The sequence below is a fragment of the Acomys minous genome, assembly GCF_964271855.1.
Source record: "Acomys minous genome assembly, chromosome: 6".
Lineage (NCBI taxonomy): Eukaryota > Metazoa > Chordata > Mammalia > Rodentia > Muridae > Acomys > Acomys minous.
Window position 1 is genome coordinate 89,306,057 of NC_140487.1, and position 27,349 is coordinate 89,333,405.

At 38.8% G+C, this 27,349-nt stretch overlaps 1 protein-coding gene across 1 annotated transcript in view; it reads left to right on the forward strand.

Annotated features, from left to right (window-relative positions):
* Positions 1-27,349, forward strand: part of FAF1 (Fas associated factor 1) — a 303,539-nt gene that overhangs the window by 243,959 nt on the left and 32,231 nt on the right. The window contains exons 16-17 of the mRNA XM_084787058.1: positions 22,286-22,366; positions 23,142-23,219. Coding sequence (XP_084643184.1) covers positions 22,286-22,366; positions 23,142-23,219 — 159 coding nt within the window. The remainder of the gene's footprint in view (positions 1-22,285; positions 22,367-23,141; positions 23,220-27,349) is intronic.

Below are 27,349 nucleotides of genomic sequence, written 5' to 3' on the forward strand. Positions count from 1 at the left end.
AATTCAGCTTATCTGACCAAACTCCTCTCCAAGCTAACTGATTGAATTTAGCATCTCTAGGCTTTTCTCATGGTGGCATGCCCCGCTGCTTGGGAAACAGCCCCCGCGCCCCACCAAACTGAGCTCCCCTGCATTCATGCCCAGCTGACTCCTCAACTCGGCTCTGCACTGAACTGCCGGAAGTGACTGGACTGAACTGAACTCCTTAACAGAACTGACTGCCAGCTGACTGAACTCAGCTCTCCAAACTGCACTCCTTAAATGGCCTCTTCACTGTGCTGTTAGTGTAAGAGTTGGCCATATCCTATTCTATCAAATCTTTCTGATTTGTCACTTTGTCTGCCCCTTAATTAGACATCCCTTTCAAACATGGCTGCTTCCTTCTACAAACTAACCTTACCTACATTGGGACTAACGGTGTGTACTAAGGGTGTGTCTTTATCCAGCCAGCTCATACTGCATTCCATCTGATTATATACACCTAGGTAATCTTTGGATATGATCCCTTACAAGAGCAGCCATGTTGCTGGATTAAAATCCCTCTACGGAGGCTCATTTTCATTCAGTTTGAGAAAAGGCATGATGAGAATGGGTAAACTGAGAGAACACTGAATTTTTGGAAAGCATGAGAAAACAAAAACAAAAGTATAATATGAAACACAACAGTGGGTGTAGGAATAAGACATTGAAAAGACGAAAAACCAACTTCTTTGTTTCAAAGGGCAGTTCATAGGTTTACAGCTGGTGAACCCTCACTAATTTGTTTTGAGCACTAAACTTACACATTTCTCAGGGACCTGCTTTCTATGTACCCCCAATATGCTGGTACCAATAAGGATGATAGAATCCTTTAGATATTAATGATATACAAATAATTTTAGTAAAAATTACATAATTTCCATTATGCCAGGTATATATAAGACACTGAAGTAGGAATAGTGGTAGTTGTTACATGACTATATGTATGTGTTAGCAGTCACAGAACTGTATACTATAAAATCCACTTTACTGCATGTTCATTTGAAAATAAAATTTTTCAGAAGGAAATACATAGTCCATAGAATGGACTCTGAAATCAATTTTAACAAAATTGTACTGTCTTTTATTAAACAACTTTTGGGGAACCTATTAAAATACTAGCATTGTAGGCATAAGCCTAGGTCGTTTGTATATTCTTCAAAGCATGTGTTTTATACTCATCTTACAAAAGAGAAAACTATGAGAATATTTAATGACTAATTGGAAATGGTCATATCTTACAGAAAACAGTAGGATTGCACAGTATTTAATAAGTACAGACCTTGAATGTTGGAGTAGCAATTCTCAAAAATGTTGAACATTGACTGCTAACACCATAGCTGCCAGGACAGACTGTTAAAAAGCATTTCTGTGACACTGTTTTTAGTTTCTAATTCCCTCTTAATGTAAATAGAGAAAGTACTTATGTTCTATGCATGATTTGAAGACTAAGATAACATTAAAACATGTGCTATAGCATGTGGTAGCACATTGGTGTGAACTATTATTTTTACTCTAGGCTGAACTGAAGAAAAAAAAAAAAAGGTCAGAACTGGTATAGTCGTATTTCATCATTCTACAGTTGAGGAAACAGCCATTATGTTACTAACCCAAGGTCACTTACAGAGTCGGTGTCACTGTTGCTTTAGTGGTATCTTCTCTTACGTATTTATCTTGTAATGGATGGCTAATGGATAAGAGGAATTGGGAGAGAAGACTTTTCAAATGATTTTGCATTCTATCCTTTTGGTTTTAAGATTTTTGTTTTTTTAAGACAGGGTCTCACGAGTTCCAGGTTGGCCTCAGACTTGCTATGCAGCTAAGGATAACCATTGCTCTGCCTTCTGAGGGCTGAGATAGGCAGGTGTGCTTATAAAAACACATGGTTTAGGCGGTGAAGGGGAATTAAACCAAGGCTTTCTGTATGTGAAACAGCACTCTGCCAGCGGAACTACATTCCCAATCTGGTGTTAAGATTTGTTGTTGTTGTTGCTGCTGCTACCAAATTTTGTGCTGACCAAGCCACCCACATTGTAGGCAAGTGATCTAAGTTCCTCACCTGCCCAGTAACATTTTGTTTAGATTTGATTATACTATTTTAGCATGTATAAAGGATTCGTCCTTAGGAAAAATAAACTAAATAATTATTTATAGCGTACAAAGAGTACATTCTGTGGAATTTCTTCACTGCAAATACTCCAGGCATATCTGAAATAAAGATTATGTGTTTTGTTATATTAACCAGTTTATTCATGTAAAGCAGTAGAAATATTCAGCTTTAAAACCAACCCAAAATATTTGTGAACGTCTGTTATCTAGGAAAGAGATAAAGCTTTCTATACAGTTTTTAATCCAATGATCAATTTGAGTGTATTCCTATGCATACTTATAGAATTTCTCTTTGTAAGTCAAGACTAGCCAACCATGGAGAACAAATCATGTGCTTGAGAACACTTTTACATTTGCTTTTCAAAATGATGATTTCTGTCAAGGAAATACCTAACCTGCTTGTTGACTCCTTTACTCTTCATTTTGGAGAAACTATCCATTACCCATCCATGTGCTTTCTTGCTCTTTATTTCAGTCCAGGAAATTTCTTCCAGTTCCTTCCATGTAATAAGCCCAGGCCAAGCTATCCAGGAAAACAACATTCTGCTGTCAGAGAACTTGCTATTTGTCTGTAAAAAATGAAATCTCAGTGGCTGAAGCAATTAAGTGATACAAATGAAGAGAGTGGGCTGTGTTCGAGTGGGCTAGAGGGAGGGTTAGAAGAGTAGGAAATGCACGTAAGACAGAAGAACAGAAAATAATGCAGTTTGGACCTAGTGCTGGGTAAATACTCTTGCTTAGCAGAAGCCCGTTGTCTCATGAGACAGGATCAAAAGTTGCTTAGTAAGAGCTATGATGTCAAATTTCCTGAATTCCAGTCCTATGTTACCCAGCAAACCCTAAATCTTGAGAAAAACCACACCAACTTTTTGTCCCTCCATTTTATGTTAAAAAGGCATATTTTATATGTGTACATTATTTGTTTGCATCTATGTGTGTACATGCCAGAGGCCAGAAAGGGGCATCAGATCTTCTGGATCTGAAGTCACAGATAGTTGTGAGCCAGCATATGGGTGCTGCAAACTGAATTTGGAACCCCTGGAGAGTGTTAAAGGCCCTTAACCTCTAAGCGATCTCTCCTCTATCCCTGTGTCTCCATTTTAAAATTTGATTTTATGTGTGTGGGTGTTTGATCTGCATGTAAGTCTGTGTACCACATGCATGCCTGGTGTTCATGGAAGCTAAAAGGGGAGTTAGAGATGGTGGGAATCCACCATGCGGATGCTTGGGAGTCAAACCCAGGACCTCGGAAAGGATAGCAGTGCCCTTAGCCACTGAGCCATCTCTCGAGCCCCTTGTCTTTAATGTCAGTCTGTAGCTACTTGTACAGTTGTTGTGAAGGTTGTATTGGTTAGTACATATAAAGTACTTAGATTAGTATCTGATAACTGTTAAGTATCTGGGAAATAGTTTGTATAGTGATGATACTATAAACTGAATTTGAAAGAATGAATGGACAATAACAATTTTCAATTGAGGAAGGGGAGGATATTGTACAAGTATGAAAATAAGATGTAGCTTATAGTTTTGCATGGCTTGATGCAGGTGAGAAGGAAGTATTAATAATTTAGTAGTATAAGAAGCAGTTGTCCATAGAAAGGACTATAAATGTATGGTAAGGTACATTTTTCATAAAGTATACTTCTGTATTCTGATAGAATTTGAACTTTAAACTGTGAGTAGCTAATACTGGTTTTAAGCAGGAAATTTACAGCATTTGGATTTAGAAAACTATGATGTTTGTAGCATTTGCATACTTGCTTTGTTCAATCTTTACTATAACATTGTTATAATTTATCTGCTTTGCTTGCTTTTTAAGGTTCTTTGCTTTTCAAAATGTAGTCAACAGAGCACTTTTGTTAAAAGTACAGATTTCTAAGCTTTTGTGTTGAAATTTCTGCTTGTGGACCAGGGACCTGTTCTTTTTAGGTTTCCTATATAAAAGTGATTTCTGTGTGTCTTAAAATTTAAGATCTGTGGAGTTATCACAAGTGTTTGGAGTAGATAGGCACAACTTCTGAACAGGGTCCACCCTGGGCAAATTACATAGCCAGTTTGTATCTCGATTATCTGTCAGGAAACCGTAATGCTCTTTTATGGTATTGTGGGAACAAAAAGAAACATTTGTAAACCGACTATAATCAGCATTCATGTATGATGCCCTCCTTCCTAAACTTATATTCTTTTTCCCACTAGGGGAAAAAATTGTCTTAGGAGTCTCCAGTTTCTAACAAGTTGGGTGTGCAGTATGTGTTTCATGAATGAGTAAGTGAACAGCTAAAGGAATGGGGAGGAACAGCAAACTGTGAGGCCGGGAAAATGCAAATGTCAAACCTGAGCAAGAGAGAACAGAGTTTGAACAAGGCTGGTATGTAGACTATCTTTGGATTAGGGGAGCCTTGACACACATGCTCACGAGCTAGCTGCTTTTCACTAAGATAGACATTGAGACAGTTCCCCCTATAAATCCTATCACTAAAGAAACTAACAAACTACTCACTGCCACATACCAACCAAATGAAAAAGAATCTTTTCTAAACACCTCTACCGGAAATTCCAGAGGCATTCTATCAGGGCAAGACTTCATGACTAAAACTTGCCAGTTCCTGGTAATGTGTAAATCCATCCCTCTGTTTTCATGGGCCTAGAGTGGGCTATTTTTAAATTACTCTGTTCAAAACTGTTGTTTACAGGAGTTTACTTAAAAGCTGGTTTTTCCTGTAAACTGTAAGTCTAATATTTAGGCTCAATCTTTATGTAATGGAGCCTGAAAAACTTACTGAATGTTAGATTTTCCATAGTTTTCACTACATTGTTTTTGAGTACTAACAATTCATTAATGATTTTGTAGACAAATCAGTTTAGCTCATATAAATTTAAATACAAATGGTTTATTTCTCGTTTGTAAACTTTTTGCCTAGCATGTGTAAGATCCTATCCCAACATTATATGTATGAACATCTACTTACTATGTTTGTTTCATGAAGGGCAGGCGGGCATAAGTACATGTGTATATGTTTGGGATGTGGGAGGTGGAGTGTTAGGTGTATGTGGTGCGTGCACATGAGTAAGCTGGTATGTGTGTCTGTTTGTGCTCATGTGAAGGACAGCAAAACAAGTGTCTTTCTATAGAATTTTCAGTGTTACTACCTTACGCCAGGGTCTCTCATAAAACCAGAAATTCACCTTCTTGGCTAGGCTGACCAGCCAGCAAGCTTTTAGCATCCTCTTGTCTCTGCCCCCCAATGCCTGAATTATACAAATAGATAGGAATGGGCAGATCGATGATAGATAGATAGATAGACAGACAGACAGACAGTCAGTCTATATAGTCAAATATTTATTTGTTGTTCCTTGGTATTTTTAGAATCTACCAAGTATCAGACATTGCATAGGACTAAAGACATAGATAAAAGCATCTTAAGTTTTATAGTCAGAAGTAGATGAGAGAAATTACTAAGCTGAGGTAAATGTCCCTTCATTCTCTCTATGGTGAGTTCATTATTAATCAAGTGAACAAAGTCCATACTTGATATTCCTATTAATTCATGTAGCAAGTGGAAACAAATTCTTCACACCCAGAAAAATAATTCTATGACAGTCCTTTATCCTGACTTAAGGAGTATATTTACATCTTTTTGGGAAAAGAATATAGATTCAAGGGAAATAAAGCAGAAATACCTCTTAGGTTAGTACTAGCATTCTAACCAGCTGTAGGACCCTGGAAAAATCACTTCCTTTTCTGCATCTCAATTTCCTCATCTCTAAACAGTTCCTCTTTTCGCCAACCTGATCATTGTGAGAATATGTGTGAAAGTGCTTTGTAAACTTTGAAACACAAAACTTGAAGGGATTAAAAGTCCTAGATAAAAATATAGGAAGGCTATTCATTACTACTTCATATATTTCCTTTACAAACGCTTAATGATAGAGTTGATGAAGTAGACAGAAAGTGAGAGTGCTTTACAGGATGAAAACCATAGAGATAAACTTCTCCCCTTCCGCCCTTACCCCAGACCATTTAGCTAGACTTACTAGGTAACAGAACTGTATGGGAAAGAAAAGGCATATTTGACTGCAGCTCTTTCTATCCTTTGAGTGTGTGCTCTCAGTAGCCATGTTCTTCTGAAAATAACTGACGTGACTACTGGGAAGCCTTTTTGTGAAATCTTTTGAAAGCACACACTTTGTCAAAACTGTTCTCACTTTTTGTAAGACCAATAAGAATCCCAGCTCACAAACTTATACAGTGCTTACAGTGCAGCCCAATTCTTGGCACACGCTAAATTGATGTCCATCTTATATGTTCCAAGAGTTACCACATGAAATGATTAATGGCTACTTATTCCTCTATTTATGCTGGAAAAGTCAGAAACATCTACTTAAAGTTTCCGTCATTCTTTATATTCCCTCCTTCATAAATGCTTATTAGACATTCTCATTTGATCATCTGTAACTTTTGTTTTTATTGGATCTCTGTGGTTACATTTAGAAAACTTCAAAGTGATCATATGTAATTAATATCGCTTCTTCAAGATTCTTTTAACCTATTAACTGTTGTTAGTGTTTTGTTGAAAACTTCATACATACATACATATAGTACATTTTGATCCCATCCACCCATTACTCCCTGTCTCCTGTGCCACTTTTCCCTCTGAATTCATGTGTTCTTTTTTATTTTTATTTTTTTTAACCCACTGAGACAACTTAGTGCTGCCTGTATTTGTGTGGGTGTAGGGCTATCTACTGGAACATGGCTAGCTTCACATGGGCAATATCCCTGAAGAAAACTGACTTCTTCCCCAGCAGATCAGTTTCCAACAGCTCAGAGGCTAAGGGTACATTTAATGAGCCCTTCCCTCATCTATACTGGGATTTTGTTTTGTCTGGCTTAATCTCATGAAAAGCAAGCAGTCTTATACAAACAGTCACAGCTGCTATGAATTCTTGTGTTCAGGGGCCCTGGTATGTCCAGCAAATACTGTTTTGCTGCAGGCATCCACCATTTCTGACTCTTACAATCTTTCCATCCACTCTTCTACAATGATGCTTGAGCCTTGGGTGGTGGGTGATATAACTGTTCTATTTAGAGCTGGACACTTCACAGTTGCTTTTTTTTTTTTTTAACATACTGACCAATTAGGAGTCTTTATATTGTCATTTACTGTAAAAGAGAAGCTTGTCTTGTGAGAGTTGAGGCATTTGTTAAACTATAGCTATAAAGATAAGAACTTAGGGGACATTTTATTACTTTATCCACCTAACAGAATGATAGTATTAGATTCTCCAGTAAAGCCTATGATAGCCATTCACAAGGTTATTTTGGCCCAGTTAACAATACCAGGTGTGACTTCCATCTTGTGGAGTAGGCTTACATCCAATCAAAAGTAGTTGGTTACTCTTATAACATTGGTGCTGCTGTTGTGCCAGGGGATATATCTTACCAGAACAGTCATTGTTGTAGCTCTCTGGGTTCACAGCTGGATAAAACTGTTGATTATTTTCTTCCCTAGTACCATGCATAGCACCTTCCAGCATGATGAAAGGTAGCCAGTAGGATTGAAGCTTCCAGGTTGGCACCACTTGATTCCTCCGTGTTCTATGACCCAAGAATGGATTATTTCCAGTGATAAGTCATACTATAAAGTTCTGGAGTATAACCATGAACACTGAAGAGAGAAGTCTGTGGGATCCCACTGACCCAAAATTCAAAAAGAAGGAATCTATACCTGGCATTGGCTTTTGGTTTTAGGTTGGTTGGTTTGGTTCTGGGGATAGTGTTCTACCCCATTATAGAGTAACTCCACTCAAACATTATTTTATATGTATTTGTATTTGAGGAAGCTTCTATGAGAGTAGGTTGCTGTATGACATTTATTATTTCTCCTTATAACTTCATATCACCAGCTTTCTATCCCCTTCCCTTATCCATGCCCTACACCTAAAATGACCTAATAGTTCCCTGTCTTCTGTTAGTACTCTAACTTAAACACATATATCTAAAGATTAAAATCTACTATTCACACACGAGAGGAAACATGTGGCATTTGTCTTTCTGAGTCTAGGTTATTCATTCAATATGATTGTTTCCAGCTCCAACTATTTACCTGTGAAATCAGGATTGTGTTCTTTACAGTTGGATAATATGCCATTATATAAATATACCACATTTTCATTACCCATTCATCAATTAACAAGATATCTGTTTCCTAGCTACTGTGAACAGAGCAACAGTGAATGTGATTGAGCAGGTTTCTGTTAGTGGGATATAAATTCCTTTAGGAATATGCCCAGGAGTTGTATAAACTGTATCAAATAGTAGATGTATTTTTAATTTGCTGAGGAAAGTCCAAACCGTACCAGTTTTTACATGCTTACTGATCAGGGAAATGCACCTAAAAACTACTTTGAGATTTTATTTTACACCAGTTAGAATGGCTAAGATCCAAAAAACAAATAACAAATGTTGGTGTAAATATGCAGAAAGGGAACACTTACTCACTATTGGTGAAAATATAAACTAGTCCATTAATGTTTTGGAGTATTGTCAGTCATGTATTTTCTAAGACTTTGCTGAAATAATTAATATGGAATAGACTATACCCAGAAGAAGTACCCAGTTTAAGAGCTAGAAAGAAGGCTCAGTGGCTGAGAGCACTTATGGTTCTTCCAAAGAGTATGGGTTCCCAGCACTCACATGGATGCTCATCTTAATGTTTTTATATAACTGTGTTTGTTTCTCAGTTTCTCTCTTAACCTGGCTGTCACACAAATAACTGAGACTCACAACACAACTGAGCAGTTATTGCTCTATTCTTAACCCTCTAAGTTATTTTGGCTTCCTGCCAGTGTACATGCACTTTGAAGCTTTCCTCATCCAGCTCCTCTCTGTTGACATCCACCTGTGGCTGAATCCCTCATTTCTTCCTCTAGCTCCTCCTGCCCTGGCTGGCAGGAAGTCCAGCCCTATTATCTCCCCTGATCACTGATTGGCTGTAAGCTGCTTTATTGGCATACCAGGGGACAGTTGGGGATCAGTGAGAGAAGAGATTCCCAGAACAGGGATTATAACCAGATTTGGGGGGGGGGGGTTACAAAAATCAGCATTTGAGCTATGCAGTAACCTTATGACTACATGTGCACACCCGCCCATAATTCCAGTTCTAGAGGATCCAGCACCCTGTTCTGACTTCTGCAGTCACCAGGCACAGGTAGAAATGAGGCATTCATATAGTGCACAGACATACATACAAAGAAACTGCTCATAAATAGAATTCTAAAGAATAAATAACAACACATAAATGAGATTCCTCATTTTAAGTATGCACTTTGACAAGTTTGATATGTATCTATGAAACCCTCTCTAATCAAAATTGTGAATTGTCCATCACTCCTCAAAGTTTCATTGTGCCCCTTTGTACTCTCTCTTGCCTGTCTTTTTACCAACTCAAGTCCCATGCTCTTTCTGTCAGTACAGATTTGTTTGCATTTCATAGAATTTTGAAAAAGATTAAATCATACCATAGCCTAGCTTTTCTCAATGGCTGAAATATTTTGAGAGTCATCTATATTGTCACATATAATAATTTCTGAATTATTCTGAACAATATTCTACTATATAGATATACCACAATTTCCAAATGGTTAGGTTAGATTTTTTTATCAACATTTTTAAATGAAAGTGGAGTTTATTTAAAATGGTTCATTATCTTCATATGTATAGTGCGGTGGCACTTAGTTTTTTTCCCCCACAAGTTACACAAGCACCATGTAATTCTGCTGCATTTAAAAAGAAAACAGTTAAATAACCAAATGATTCTATTTTACAAAATATTAGCTTACTCTCCGTTATTCCAATAGATATATTTCCTTCATTGTTAGGCATCTTGGATCTTAAAACAGTCTGTGACTATAGAGCCAGTCTGACCTCCTGCAGCCACTAGCAATGTGATGATAAAATTTGCACAGATGAGATGAGCCTGAGATTAGTTCTTGTCCAGTGATCATTGAAAACAGACACTGCAGATTTTCTGTAACTGAACGCTGATGGCTTCCAGTAGAAGGATATTCGGTCTGCAGTTTGATATAACCCTTATCTGACTCTTCTCTTCGTAATTTCCTCTCAGTAAAATCAAGGGCAAAACTGAGTTGTTTAGCAACTTTTTCTCAGGCCTCAGGAAGCTAGGTAGATCTCTGTGAGTCCTGGTCACGGTCACATGTCTCTAAAAGACCAAAAAAGAAAAAAAAAAAAGACGTCTTCTGAAATAAAATAGTTTATTTTGTCGGAGGCAAATCAGGCTCATTTAACCTTCATTTCTAAGCTGTCTTCTTGGGCCTTGGTCTTTTGTGTGGACTTTTCTTTAGTAGAAGCCACTCAGTCCTGAGCCAGCTTCTTCACTTGGCTTCACAACTTCTAAATCAATGGAGTTTGAAAACACAAGAACCCAGTCAGGATTGGCTTAAAATTTATGCAAATATAACTGACAAAAGGCTTTGTGTGCCCACTCTCTAAAATTGTAAAAGAAATTACCATATAGTATCAAGATGGAGGTTTCAGTAACTGTTCTAAGTTAAGAACTGTTTTGACAAAAGCTCCTACTGCTTTTAATAATATTTGCATTTTCGTGGTTTTCTTTTATTAGGGTTTTTTTTTTAATGTTAGTGGGTGAGGTGGTCTCCGAGATTAACAGTTTATTGGGGGAACAGAATGGCATCACAGTGAGAATAGGAATGCATAGTAAACTGTGATTGCATTCAAATAGGCCAAGGCGTGGAGTAGGTTTTAAAGGCAAAAATCAAAAACAAAACAATAATGTTTGGCCACAAAAATTAATAACAAGAATTGTGCAAGTCTTGAGTCAGACTGGTTAGATACCTTTACAAAGCTTATTGTTTGCTTTTTCTTTTCTTTTCTTTTTCTTTTTCTTTTTTCTTTTCTTTTTTTTTTTAAGATAGGGTCATTCACTATATAACCAAGGGTGTCATAGAATGTAGCACCCTCCTTTCTCGGCCTCTCAAGTACTAAGGTTATAGACAAATACTATTCATCAGGCTTGCAGAAGTATAATTTGTGTAAGGTTGTAGTAGACTCTGTGCAAGGCTGTGGTTCTGGTAGTCTTTTGTGATGGTTACTGTCAGTCAGCCATATAAGAACCTGTCCTTTGTAGTCACCCAGCTTTAGTTATTTATCGTTGTCTTGGGCTTTTTACTTTTACTCTGTAACTTTCAATGCTAGAGTTGGGGAGGGAGGTTGGTTTGGTTTGGTTTGTTTGTTTGTTTGTTTGTTTTCAAGAAAGGGTTTCTCTGTGTAGACCAGGCTTCGAACTCCTCTGCCTCCTGCCTCTGCCCAGTGCTGGGATTAAAGGTGTGCCACTGCCACCACCCACCTCGAGGTAATATTTTATCCAGGAACTTTCACAAATAAAATTTCTATGAAAGTTTGTTTATGTATGGACACATCTCTGATTTGTCTTGGAGAAGTACTTAGCACTGGAAGCCCTGCAGCCTATGGTTTATGTATGATAAGCATTTTCATAAACTACCACAGTGTTTTCTAGAGCAGCTAAATCATTTGGCATTCTCAGCAGCAGTGTGCAGGAATGTCAATACCATCACATCCTTCTTAGTATTGGGTATAATGTTTTTCATTTTAGACATTCAAATCAGTGTGTGCTGTTTCCTGGTTTTAGTTTGCATTTCCTATTTACTAATGAGATGGGTAATCTTTTCATGTGGCTCATTTGATTTACATATGCCTTTAATTGGTGAAAGGTTTGAAAACTTTCCCATTTTAAAATTTGGCTTTTTGTTTGTTTGTTTGTTTGTTTGTTTGAGAGTCCTTATATATCAAAGTACAAAGTCCTTTATTTGACCTGATATATAAAGATTTCTTCCCTTGTCTGTGGCTTGTCTTTTATTCTCTTTGATAGAGTAAGTTTTAATTGTCTTTAAGCGAATGGAAGGTTTTAATTTTCATATTTAAATTTAACTTAACATTGTGTTTTCCTTTCATGTATCCATGCCTTTGAATCAGCCCAAGAATTGCCTCCTAACACATGGTCACTGTGCTTTCCCGTGTTCCTCTGGTAGCATTGATGCAGATCTTATGTTGAGTCTGTGGTTCATTGGACTTGTTTTTAGACAGACACATGCATTGAAATTCTTGAGCTGTGTGGCTGTCTAGCAATTACAGTGCTATTTTTGGAGTATCATCCTTTTCCAACAAATTATGTTAGTGCCAATGTGGGAAAGCAGTTACTTAGAGAGAACGTAGGTCCCTATCAGGTTTTCACCTTCTTTGCTCTGTCTTTATACTGATAACATCTATTTGTTTCAATGTCTTGACAAATCTGGAGATTTTTCACAGTCATAGTCTGGCTGCTTTTCTCAGAGCTTTTGCAATTGTTCTAGGCGCTATGCATTTCTATAGAAGCTTGTTAGTGTCTTTGGGTATTTTGGTTGGGATTATATTGAATCCATAGATCTTTTGGAGAGAATTGTCATAAAAACACTGGATGGATGGATGGATGATAGATATAGGTAGATAGATTTTTAAATAGTTTTACTTAAAATATAATTACTTGGTTTTTGTTTGTTTGTTTGTTTTTATCAGTTGTATCATCGGAGGAACCCAAGAGACTCCCAAAACAATTTTTGGTAGATTTTTTGATGTTGCCATTGGTTACCTCCCAGAGTTTGAAGGGAAGACTCTGTTGCCAAAGATATTGTACACTTCAGACAATGGTCAGAGAGGATCCAAGCTGGATCTTACCTGAAAGCCTCCTCCCTAAGGACTAGCTTTCATAGTACCACAGATGCTACACAAACTGCCAACAAAGAGAACCCGTCAGTAGTACCACCCAGCTCCGATGCTTGTGAACCCTAACAATGGCCAGCCCGACCAGACTTCCCAGAGAGTTCAGTAGTGGCACACATCCTTTTGGCAGTAACTAACAGCTCTCTAACTGGATTTAAGGCCTGCTCAGCAATAGGGAAAGCATGCCTGGCACTGGAAACTTACCCAGCTTCTCTTGCCTAGTGAGGTCATGGATCTTAGAAGAAAATCCTTTAAACTGCTACTTTACTAAACCAGCACAATTTCCTTACTGCACTCTAATTACTTGTCCTGATACTTCAGTCCTCATTAAAGAAGCTTCTCTTTGCCGAAAATGGAGACTGTTATTACAGCCGACTTCTTAGTGGTAAAAGGCTGCCTGTTTTCTGGTAACATCAGAAAGAGGGCAGGATGTCGATTCAGATCACTTGATCCACCACTGAACCAGCATTTCTAGCCAGTCTAATATGTAGTAGCTCTGCTACCCTACATAAATCTGTGCTCTGTAATCTCTATCTGAGGTTTCCTGTTCTGAGTACCTTCTGTAAACAGAAACATTTGCCCTCTCATAGTTGTCTTTCACTAACATAGTGTCCTTAAGGTTTGTCTGTATTCTAGTATTACTTCTTTTTATAGCCAAATTAATACTCCATTTGTATGGGCATGTACGTACATGTATGTATTTTGTATACCACATTTGTGTGTTCGCCTTTCTTTTCATGGACACATGAGTTATTTCTACCTCCTAAATATTGTGAATACTACTATGAATACATTCTTACTGGATATTTATGGTCTTATTTAAAGATGCCTACTTGAGTCCTTTGCCCTTTTTTTTCTTATCAAATACATGATTTGTAAGTATTAATTACATTTTATAGATAATCTTTTCTCTTTTTTAAAATGGTTTAGAGGTTTTTATATTTTTCCTTCTTCTTTAATTTATATGTTTATTTTATATCCCAATGCAGCCCCAACCCCTCCTCTCCTCCCAGTCCCACCCTCCCACCCACTTCCTCCATGCCCCCTTCCTCTCCAACACCCCCACCCTGGCACATCAAGTAGCATCAGGACTAAGTGCCTCCTCTTTCACTGAGGCAAGACAAGGCAGCCCTGCTAGGGAAACAGAATCCAGAGGGAGGGAACAGAGTCCACGTCAGACACAGTCCCCACTCCAGTTGTTAGGGGACCCAAGAGAACCAAGCAGCCCATCAGCTTCATATGTGGAGAGGGCCTAGGACAATTCCATGCATGTTCTTTGGTTGGGGGCTCAGTCTCTATGAACCCCCATGGGCCCAGGATAGTCGGCTATGTAGGTCTTCTTGTGGAGTCCTTGACCCCTCCAGCTCCCTCAGTTTTCCCTCTAACTATTCCACAAGACTCCCTGAGTTCCACCTAATGTTTGGCTGTGGATCACTGCATCTGTTTTATCTGCTGGATGAAGCATCTCAGATGACAGTTATGCCCGTCTGCAAGCATAGCAGAATATCATTAATAGTGTCAGGGGTTGGCTTTCTCCTATGAGGTGGGTCTCAAGTTGGGCCAGTTATTGGTTTGTCTTTTTCTTAATAGAATCCTTTGGTACACAGAAATATTTTAAATTTTATGAGTCCTTGGTTTTCCTCCCTTTTTTCTTTCCTTCCTTTCTTTTTCAGATTTTTGAGATGAGGTCTTATACTGTAACCCAGGCTGGCCTAGAATTCACTCTGCAAGGACGTATTTGAAGGCCACAGGAATAGTGCCAAGAGGTACACTTCAGGTTATGAAACTAGGTTTGTAGATGAAGTTTAACCCCAACCCCTGGGATTTTTTTTAAAGTCTAATAATGTCGTTTAATATGTATGTATCAGGGGATGCCTCAGCAGTATTACCTCTAACTCCCAAAGTTAGAGATTACTTTGAATAGGACAGGTGGAGAGATAGGTATAAAATCTATAGAAAAGATAAGAACAAATAATAGCCATGTACAAATAGCTATAAATATACAAGAAGATCATAAGTTTGTGAAATTTCAACTGAACCATATGCCTTAAAGCAGTCCTTCTGCCATGATAATCAGGAAGGGTGATAAGCAAGGAAAAGATGGGGACGGATCTGGGAGTCTTGGGTTCCCATCTAGGCTCTGCCTTTAGCTTTATTAGATAGGTTCATGCACTTATCTGTCCCTATTCTCCATCTCTAAAGTGATTCCTTGGACATACTAATCCTCCTGTGTTTATAAAAATTAATGGAAGACAGGTGGAATTTTGAGCAGTAGAGTTGATAGAACAGAAAGCAACATTTTTTATGCTTACGTATGCACTTTACATCCCAATCATAGCCCCCTCCCCTCTTTCCTACCCTTTCCCTCCTATCCCCTACCCTTATCCTAAGAAAAGGGGTGCCCCGTCCAACTCACCTTAGCACATCAAGTCGCATTAGGACTGAGCTCATCCTCATCCACTGAGGCCAGGCAACGCAGCCTCATTAGGGCGAAGTGATCAAAAGCAGGCAGCAGAGTCCATGTCATAGACAGCACCTGCTCAACTTACTAGGGGACCCACATGAAGATCAAACTGCTCATTGGTTACGTGTGTGTAGGGGGTCTAGGCCCAGTCCGTGCATGCTCTTTGGTTGGTGCTTCCATCTCTGTGAGCCCACATGAGTCTAGGTTAGTTGACTCTGTTGGTCATCTTGTGGCATTTTTGTCCCCTCTGGGTCCTTCTATCCTTACCCCTAAGCTTCCACAGGACTCCCTGAGCTCTGCCTAATACTTGGCTGTGAATCTCAGCATTTGATTCAATCAGCTGCTGAGTAGGGCCTCTCAGAGGGCAGTTAACTTAGGCTCCTGTCCTAAACATTGTAGAGTATTATTAACAGTGTCAGGGGTTGGCTCTCTCCCATGGGGTGAGTCCCAGGTTGGACCAGGCATTAGTTGGACATTCCCTCAGTCTCTACTCTATCTTTATCCCAGCACATCTTGTAGGCAGGTTTTGTAGGTGGATTGATGTTTTCCTCCCACCACTATAAATCTTGCCTGGCTAGAAGGTGGCCTCCTCAGCCTCTGTGTCCCCCATTGCTAGAAGGCTCAGCTAGACACATCCCTCTATCTTCCCTGTAGCCTACCTTGTCGTCAGTCTCCAGCTTGTCTCGGTGATGCTCTCGCCCTCAGTTTCCCTTTTCTCTCCAAACCCTCTAACCTCCTTTCCCACTCCCCCCACCCCCCACCCCCCCGCTCCCATTTCCCTCCTCACACTCTGTCCTTTCCAGTTCTTTTTCTACTTCCACTTCTGCTGTCTGTACTATTTCCCTTTCTGAGTGAGATCCAGGGAGGGCCTCCTTTGTGCCCTCCTTGTTACTTAGCTTCTTTGGACCATGAATTATAGTATGATTATCCTTAATATATGGCTAATATCTGCTTATAAGTGAGTACATACAATGTATGTCTTTCTGGGTCTGGGTTACTTCACGCAGGATGACCCTTTCTAATTCCATCCATTTGCCTGCAAATTGCATGATTCCCTTGTTTTTAATAGCTGAATAGCATTCCATTGTGTAAATGTACCACAGTTTCTTTATCCATTCTTCAGTTGAGGGACATCTAGGTTATTTCCAGTTTCTGGCTATTACAAATAAAGCTGCTATGAACATAGCTGAGCAGATGGCCTTGTAGTATGGTAGAGCATCTTTTGGGTCTTGAGATAGTAGTACTGTTTCCAGTTGTCTGAGAAAGGGTCAGACTGATTTCCAAAGTGGTTGTACAAGTTTGCACTCCCACCAGCAATGGAGGGGTGTTCCCCAGAAAGAAACAATTTTTAAGGAACAAGAGGAGAGTGACCAAGCTAGGAGTGGTAATACACATCTTTAATCCCAGGACTCAGGAAGGCAGAGGCAGGCAGATAGCTTTGAGTTTCGAGGGTAGCTTGGTCTACAAAGAGAGTCTAGGACAGCCAAGGCTACACAGAGAAACCCTGTCTCAGGAGAGAGAGGGCATGGAGGGAGAGACCCCCCCCAACCCCTGACCACTTAATAGATCAGTACACTCTAACAAAATGATGGTATCACAGGTAGATTATCTGTCCTTCTCTGTCTTCCCAAATATAAAATTGATACTTGATGAATATTTGTGACAAAAAGAGAGAACAAATGGTAGGCATGATGGTGACTAGCTGGTTTAGTTGGTTTAGGAAGTTCTCTACAATAGATGCCACATTCTGGGCACAGATCTTGAATTTAATGACCTTTATATTTGCAACAGTGTGTTTCAGAGAAGAATTGTTTGCTTAGAGTGATGTTTTATGAACTGTAGTTGTGCTTAAATGGCTTCCAGCTAAGGTGGCTTGTCCCTTTATAGAATGTACATATTATCATAACAAGTCAGTCCTGCCCAGCCAGTTGACTACATTGACCAGGCAGGCTGCTTTGTAGATGAGGTATACCTTTTTTCCTCTTTTCGCTGCAAACAATTGATGCTTTGTGCCTAAAAAGATTATTATTTATCCAGTGTACACTTAGAGCTGAGGATGTAGCTCAGTGGTAGATCCTGTGTGTAGCATGTACAAAGCCCTAGGTTTAGTCCCCAACATCAAAATAAATAAATGAAAATAGAAGCCAGGCCTCATGGCACATGCCTGTAATCTTAGCACTCAAAAGGTAGAGCGTGGGCTACAAGAAGCCAGTATCAAAATTTAAAAAAAAAAAATTTTTTTTTTTAAATTCAAGCATGGTGGCACATGCTCTTAATGCCAGCATTGGGGAGCAGAAGCAGGCATATCTCTGTGAATTTGAGGCTGGCTAGCCTGGTCTATGTTGTGATCCAGGACAGATAGGCTACATAGCGAGAACATATCAAAAGGAAGGAAGGCATAGGAGGCACTGGAGAGATAACTATGTGGGTAAATTATTTATTGTGCATAGGATTTCAAGTTGGATTCTGGCGGTGTGTATCTATAATTCAGGAGTGAGGGGGAAGAAATGCGCAGATCCCCGTGGCTTCCAACCAGTGAGCAAAATAAGTGAGCCCAGGTTTTGAAGGACTTTCAAAAACTAATCAAGGATACCAGGAGAACACAGAATCAACTCAGCAGGGCTCATAGACACTGAAGTGGCAGTCATGGAGCCTGCATGGGTCTGTCCTAGGTCCTCTGCATATACATTATGGTTGTTTAACTTAGGGTTTTCGTGAGACTCCTAACAGTGGGAGTAGGGGTGTCTCTGACTCCTTGCCTGTTCTTGGGACCCTTTTCCTCCTACTGGGTTGCCTTGTCTAGCCTTGATATGAGGCATTATGCCTAGTCTTATCATAACTTGTTACGCTGTGCCAGTTGATATCCCTGGGAGGCTGGCTGTTCTCTGAAGGGAAACAGAGGAGCAGTGGATCTGGGGGACTGGGGAGTGGGGTAGGGCAGGGGGGAGTGGAGAGAAGGGTAATGTGGTTGAGCTGTGTTGTATGAGAGGAGAATAAAAACCTAAGGTTTAGCACACTAGGAGAAGGCACTTCAACACTTGTCTGGCCTCTACATGTGCATGCACACACAGATGAGAGCACCTCTACATGCACGCATACTGGTACATAGATTTATTTAGCCTATACTTATTAAACACCTCTCAGAAACTATCAGCAGCATGTAAAATATAGCAGTATATAATATAGACAAACTCTACCCTTTGTGGTGCTTATATGGTATCATGGGAGGGATCCTATATTGAATAAAAACTATGAAACTTGATTGCAATTTAATAAATGCTTCAGAGGGAAAGCATAGAAAGTCCTGAAACTGAAACTAATTTCAAAGAGGTAAAGTAAGGAAAAATAAGGTCAAATTAATGTTTTAAACATCTTAAATGTTTCCATAATACAGATGTAGAAGGGGCAAGATTATTCTTATAACTTGTTGATTGTATTCTAGAGATAGATAATTTTGAACATGTATTTATCCATGGACACAAAGGATCCATAAAAGTTTAATGCTTTAATTGATGTCTGAAAAGGAAAACTTATACCCATTCATGGAGATTGCCATCGGCAGTACCAGGACTTGTGCACAAGTGTTCTGGCCTGCCCATTGCCCCTCCTTAGTTATGGTGAAGAAACTGTAGCGTACAGATTAAATGGCTTAGATGAAATATCTTAAGTGGCCATTCCTCATAACCTGAGTTTGGGTTAAGGAAATGTACTTACAGAATAATAAATTCATTGAGTGAACATGTAAGCAGAAACAAAATATGCCTATTGATTCAGTAATATCACCATAAAACTTCATAAAAAGAATGGAGTGAATATTTTCAGTTGAGTTGGAGAGATGGTTCAGAGGTTAAAAATACTGGCTACAAATCCATTCAATGGAAAAACGACAGCATCTTCAACAAATGGTGCTGGTCTAACTGGATGTCTACATGTAGAAAAATGCAATTAGACCCCTATTTGTCACCATGCACAAAACTCAAGTCCAAGTGGATTAAAGACCTCAACTTAAAACCACAGACATTAACCCAGTTAGAGGAAAAAGTGGGGAAGAGTCTGGAACTCATAGGCACAGGAGACAACTTCCTGAACAGAACACCAACAGCCCAGGCCTTAACATCAACAATTAATAAATGGGACCTCATGAGGCTGAGAAGCTTCTGTAAGGCTGGTGACACTGTCAAGAGAACAAAGCGACAGCCTACAGACTGGGAAAAGATCATCACCGACTCTTCATCTGACAAAGGTCTAATATCCAAAATATATAAAGAACTTAAGAAATTAAACACCACCAAACCAAATAACCCAATAGAGAAATGGGGCGCAGAGCTAAACAGAGAATTCTCAACAGAGGAATATCAAATGGCTGAGAAACACTTAAAGAAATGCTCGACCTCCTTAGTCATCAGAGAAATGCAAATCAAAACGACACTGAGATTCCATCTTACACCCATCAGAATGGCTAAGATCAATAACTCAACTGACACCTCATGCTGGCGAGGGTGTGGAGAAAGAGGAACACTCCTGCATTGCTGGTGGGAATGCAAACTAGTACAACCACTTTGGAAAGCTATCTGGTGCTTTCTCAGAAAAATGGGAATAGGGCTTCCTCAAGACCCAGCTATTCCACTCCTTGGAATATACCCAGAGGATGTACTACCACACAACAGGGACATATGCTCAACCATGTTCATAGCTGCCTTATTCATAATAGCCAGAACTTGGAAACAACCTACGTGTCCCTCAACAGAAGAATGGATAAAGAAACTGTGGTACATTTACACTATGGAATACTACTCAGCTATTAAAAACAAGGAATTTCCAAAATTTGTGGACAAATGGATTGAACTAGAAATTGTCATAATGAGTGAGTTCACACAGAAGCAAAAAGAGCTAAATGGTATATACTCACTTATATCGAGACACTAGCCCAAGGTGTACGTCCCCATGAAAAACTGTACCTACCAGAATAATGGGTAAGAGGGGAGGACATCCTATTGAAACTTTAGGTGTGAGAAGCCTGGGAGAAAGAGGAAATGGAAGGATCCAGTGGGTCCTGGAAAACTACAGGCGCGTCTGGGCCCTGGGGTCCTCCGCAAACTGTGGCAACAGCCAAGGAAAAAATAGGCAGTAAAAACCTTGAACCCCTACCCGGACTAGCCGATGGACATTCTCCACTGTTGAGTGGAGAAGAAGATCTAACTCTCACACAAACTCTGGTGCCCCATATTTGATCATGTCCCTTGGATGGAGATGCCTGGTGGCACTCAGAGGAAAGATAATAGGTCACCAAGGAGAGACTTGATACCGTATGAGCATATTCAGGGGGAGGAGATCCCCCTCAGACACAGACATAGGGGAGGGGAGTAGGGGGGGGAAGTGGGAGGAAGGGAGGGATGGGAGGATACATGGGATGGGCTAACAACTGAGATGTAATATGTATAAATTAATAAAAATGTATTAAAAAAAAAAATACTGGCTACTCTTCCAAAGGTCCTGAGTTCAATTCCCAGCAACCACATGGTGGCTTATAAGCATATATACTGGGACCTAGTGCCTTCTTTGGTATATAGATGTACGTGCAGGCAGAACACTTTATATATAATACATAAACAACAACAATAAAAAAATTATCAGTTGAAGTTGGTGAAAATATAGTTAGAGGAAAATATGTCTGTGTTGTTAAAATATACTGCTAAATATATCTCTAGCAAGTTTTAAGTTTTTATACTTTGTTCTCCTTGTATTATTATATTCGTTTTTGCTTTATAATTACCTAAATATTGGAATTAGAAGGCCTCATGGAAAAGGCCAGTCTGGACTAGATATCAGAGACAGCACCTAAGAGAATGCCGAACATACACTCAGTCTTGAGTAAGCATTTAGTTAATTGAAAAGGGAAAGAAAGAGAAATGAAATTTCCAGTTACAGGGCAGAAGTGGGCAAATATTCGTGACTATGTTTTTCAGCCTAATACAACAATGACTGAAAGAGAAGTTTACACTCCTCAGAATAGTTATTGATTAAGTTTAAGTACATAGGAGCTGGAAAGATGGCTCAGTGGTTAAGAGCACTGACTGTTCTTCCAGACGTCCTGAGTTCAATTCCCAGCAATCACATGGTGGCTCACTACCATCTATAATGTGATCTGATCATACTGTATACATAATAAATAAATCTTTTTTTTTTAAAGAAAGAAAATGCTTAAGTACATAGCCAGGTATAGTATGTGTATATTAGATATTCCAATGGATTTTACAAATAAAAAAAATACTATAAAAGACTTTGAAATAGATAACTTTTGGTAGCTGCATACTTTGTGTATGAATGTGGTAGGGAAATACTTAATAACCAAAAGAGGAGACGTTGTTTGTCTTAATAATTGAAATTTTATTTATGTTGTGTGAAATGAGGTTAACCAAAGGTATTTTACTTTGTTTTGTTTTCCCTTTCCAGTTTTTATTTCCATTGCTAAAGAAAATCTCCAAATCAGGAGACAGGGGAAGAGGAACTCGAAATTATGCAAATAAATTAAGTGTTCCATTCTTTGCTACAATTCCTAAGCTACTGCATTTAATTCTCACAATAGCCCTATCAGACAAGTAGTATTTCAATTTACTTAGAGGAAATGGAGGGTTTTCAGAGGTTTTATGTAGCTTACAAGCAGTCACATGGTCAGTTCATAAACAGTAGAACTAGGATTCAAGTAGTCTCATGTTTGTATGTATTAGGTTGCTCGTCTTGCCTGTTTGCTTATGCTGTATTCTTTACTGGTTCCTTACTTAATTGTAGTAAGTTTATTTTGAAGTAAAACAGGAAGATTTTCCTTTTTTTTTTCTTTAAAAAAATATGATAAACTTTACCTGCATCTTTTATTTAAGGATGAACGTGAAGCCAGAGAAAATGTGAAGAGAGAGCAAGATGAGGCATATCGCCTTTCCCTTGAGGCTGACAGGGCAAAGGTGGGTTTGGTCAGGTTTCTTCTGGAATATAGAATTGAATCCTAAATGGTCTTTGGTTGTCTGAATGCCATTTCTTCCACACACACACCCTCGTCTTTAATCACTTAGAGCCCTAAAAAAATTTAACTTTTTGCTAGATAGGTTCAGCTAACAGGAAAGTAGCTCTACCGATAATACTCAATCATCATTCATTTTGACAAAATAGGTTGTCAGAATCATAAAAATGATAACAAAATGAGCCTAGTATCTATTTTATTTATTTTCTATTTAGTAAATGTAGAACAAGGTTTCTTACGTGTGTGTGTGTGTGTGTGTGTGTGTGTGTGTAGGTCAGAACACCTTGAAGGAGTCGTTCTCTCCTTCCACCATGTGGGTCCCAGGACTCTAACAGCCTGTCAGACATGGCAACAGGCACCCTTCACTCCTGAATCACTTTACCTGCCCAGATGGTTAAGTGTTTTGAGTGGCAACTCTGCTGTTAGGTTGAGAACCTTTTAACTTATTTAATGCTTTTTAAGCACCTGCTGCTTTATTGGTGTTGAAGGAGCAAAAAAGTGATTAACTCATTGTTTGTACCCTCAAAAGAAGACTTACAATTTAAGTCAAGACCTCACACTGCTGTCTCCTAGGCAAGTGCCTCAGAAAGCATTTAAGGATGTTCATGACTTAGAGTTTCAGTGGAGAGAAAAATCCTATATGAGCTTGATTCCTTTGTGTTAGTATTTTTTATGTAAATGTTTATTAAATTTTTACTCCTTGTCCATTGTATCAACAGAGAGAAGCTCATGAGAGAGAGATGGCAGAACAGTTTCGTTTGGAGCAGATTCGCAAAGAGCAAGAAGAGGAACGTGAGGTAGGGCGTAATTTAAGAAAGAAATTCTACTGTATTTGATAGTGAGGCTATTAAAATTTTTTACAATATATTTGTGCTTTTCCTGGCTCATTTTGGTATAGGAGACCAAACCTGTCTTTAAAAGAATTGTCCCTGATCTAGTATATAGAACTCTTTTAAAAAACTTGATCAAGTATTAGATTCATGGTTTTCGTTTATCTTTGTTTCTGTCCCCCATTTGTTGCCTTAAATAGGCACTTCCCATCATTCTTACATTTTCTTACCCTGAGAATGTACTAACTATATTTCTATCCCTTCCCTAAACTTTATCCCTCAAAACAATACAGTGCTGCTTCTGCACTGTATTGCACTGAGTTCCTAGTTTGTTCAACTATGAGCTGTTTTCCTAGTTGATATTTTCCTTTTGGGTTTATGTCTATATCAATACAGAGAAAATTTATACTCGCTCATTGTGTTTCTTATACTATGTACCTCACAACCTTAGTAGATAGTGATGCAGATGTGGGATCTGCCATGCCATGGTTCACCATCTTTAAAATACAGAATTATGGCTCTAGAATGGTAAATACTGAGATAGATGCATGCCTCAGCATAGGAGGAGTAAGGGAAAGAGCATCAGGTGACTCTTTTGGTTACTCTAGAATGGTAAATACTGAGATAGATGCATGCCTCAGCATAGGAGGAGTAAGGGAAAGAGCATCAGGTGACTCTTTTGGTTACTTTCACTGCAGGGGGCTTTTCTAGGCATAAGGTCAATTACTTGAGCCATTTATTAGAAAAAGAAGACGCTATCTGACAAGTTAAGAAAAGCCTAGAGGTCATCAATTAAATCTTAGCAGGAATTTATAACATGTCTGTAAATAAGAGCAAATCAGCAGGGAAAAAAGTATTAAGTGGTATAGGATAAATAAAAGCAAAACATTTTTAGAATAAAGGACAAAGGGAAAAAAATCTTTAATATGCTTATTCAGTAATCATAAGGACAAACTACATGTTAAAGAGTTCTCTTCACAGGTAACAGAAATGAAGCTCAGTAAGTCACGTGCAGAAATAGAAACAGCTGAGATTCTCACCTAGATCTTCGTGACTATAAAGCTCATGCCCTTCCACCTGCTCCATCCTAGTCTAAACCACGCCTCATTGTGGGTGTCGATAGTAGTCACATACGTAAGAATTTTTGAGACTTTACATACAGGAGAACTACCCACCATCCACATAAGCTGTTGCAGAGACTAGATAGTGTTTGAAGGGCTGAGATGACTCATCAGAGAAAGGTACTGCCACTGATCCTGAGTACTTGGATTTGGTTCTTAGGTCCTACATGATAGAGAACTGACTGCCACAAGTTGTCCTCTGACTTCCATACATGTGCTACACAAACACAATTAATGAGTTGATGTAATAAGTAAGTATAGTTAAAAACAAAAAAGAAATAGAGTTTTAAAACTTGAGAGTTGGGCAGTGGTAGTACACACCTTTAATCTTGGCACTCGGGAGGCAAAGGCAAATGGGTCTCTATGAGCTCAAGGTCAGCCTGGTGTACAAAAGTGAGTTCCAGAACAGCCATGGCTACATGGGGAAACTCTTATCTTGAAACCACCACACCCACACCCACAAAAGAAATGAAGGAAGAAAGAAAACAAATTAAATTAGGAGCCTTGACAAGTTCTCTTGAGTTTATTGCTAGCCTATCATCTTCACTTACATTGTATACATCACGCACTTCATCTGTCTAAAATCTTAAAACTGATCTCACCCTTCTACCCAAACCTGCTTTCCTGCCTTGCTTAGTGAGTAGAAAATCTTTCTAATAATTTGAGCACAAAACATGGTACCATGCTTGACTTTTGTCTTTCACATCCATATTGAATGATTATATGTTTTGGCCTATTTTTAAAAGATTTACAAAACTCAAATGTTTTTCCACTAACTCTGCTACTAACAAATTTATCCAAAGGCCACCTAACCACCTAACTTGAGTCCATGTTTCTATTTATAACTTTCATGTAGTCTGAATGAATCCTTTACAAAACAATTGTTGTATCATGCTTCTTAAATTAACTTCAAACCTCAAAATAAAAGTTAACATCTTATATTGATCTCAATTAAATCTCTGTAGAATGGTTGAAACAATAATGAAAAAGAACAAAATTGGAGGACACATTATCAGAGTTTATGACTTTAAATAATCATTAGCGTTCTAGGGGGGGAAGTCATAGTAGGAAAATCTTTATGACCTTAGGTTAAGCAAAGATTGCTTAGATATGTGACACCACAGTTATGATCCATAAAATAACAAGTCTCAGGCTGGAGAGATGACTTGGTGGTTAAGAGCATATTCTGCTGTTCCGAAGGACCCAAGTTCAGTTCCCAGAAGCCATGGTAGGCAGTTCTCAGCTTACAGAGGATCTGATGTACTCTTCTGGCCTCTGTGGGTAACTTGCACTCACATGTACATACACACAGACAGAAAACATAAACTTTTTTTCATATCTTTAAAAAAAGACTCTAAATAAGACTTTATCAAAATCAAGACTTCTGTGCATTGGAGATACATATCAGTGGTAGGGTGTTTGCCTCACAAGTACAAAGTCCTGGGTTAATACTCATACATATGTACAAATACATAAACATGACAGGCTTATGGCCTATAAATTTTAAAGTAGGAAGAAAATCATGAAACGGCCTTTTCAGGTTGACTACATTCTAAGTGCACCTTTGTTTCTGTCTAGTTCCTGTCCCCTCCTCCTGTTCATTCTGCTCTGGTCACATCAGCTGCTGTGCTGCTCTTCACACCAATCCCAGGGCTTTGACGGCCGCTATGGCTTCTGCTTGTAATACTGAGTGACCTAAATGTTCGTGGCTTCCACTTGTGCTAAGCCTTTTCTGACTGTGGCTTACAGAGTGAGATATTGTGCTCTTTCTCCATTCTTCCCTCATTCCCCACTCTCCACAATATGTAATTAATGAATATACATTTTCCTATATGCATTTTGTTGCCATGATTTTTCCCTTGACCCAAATGGAACATTAATCTCCGTTTAAGTCGAGAATTTCTGTGCTCTTTTTTTCCTTTGTTCTTTTCCTATTATCTAAAACAGTGCCTAATGCAGGAAAATACTCAGCAAGAATTCACAGAACTAATGTTAGCTTTAGACTCTTCAATGTTGTTAATTGTTATTTGCTACATACTTATTATAGGAGCCTAGAGCATAATGTACACACATTTTTATACATGGTGTATGCAAATGTATTAAGCAAGTTTTTGGTAAAAGAATATATTTTCTGTTTTGTTTGTTGAGACAGGGTTTTTCTGTATAGCCCTGGCTGTCCTAGAACTCTCTCTATAGACCAGGCTGGCCTCAAACTCAAAAATATTCCTGCCTTTGCCTCTGCCTCTGCCTCTGCCTCTGCCTCTGCCTCTGCCTCTGCCTCTGCCTCTGCCTCTGCCTCTGCCTCCCAGGTGCTGGGATTAAAGGTGTTCCCAACCACCACCTGGCTATTTTCTGTTTCTTAAAAAAATGAAATTGTATAGAAACAGCCTTTTATGAGGCTCTGTATTCAGTGCCTAATTTCACTTAATAAAATGTCCTCACTTGTCATTGTTTAGATGTGAATGCTTTAAATAAGACATTTTTAAGTCAGAAGTCTTAAGAACCGTTCATATTTCTTTATACCAGCTTTATTTTATCACAGACTTGAAATAATGCAAATAAAAAAACTATATTTATTGAGCAAACCAAATGAAGTTTAACAGTGCTGTTTACAATGACTGTTTGAGTTTAGGTGTCCTTTGTGTCATTGTTTTAAAACAGTGTTTGCTTACACAAGTCCTTTGCATTTTAGTGTACTTGGGACTGGGCTACTGCTGTATTGTTGCTCTTTTTGCCAGTGAAACTGTTGGCTATTCAGACCCAAGGCAGAAGTGGGCTTACCCACTATCTCTTCACTGGAGTCCCTGTTGGTCCACTAGTGTGGGATGTCAGAGGTTTGCTTTCATTGTGCAGAACAGCCATGGAGACTGCTTACATTGAGGAGCAGATATTGTCTACACAATGAATAGACTAACGCGCTACTGTTGTTTATTCGCCTCAAGTATAACCACTTGCTTTCAGACAATAATATAGCAT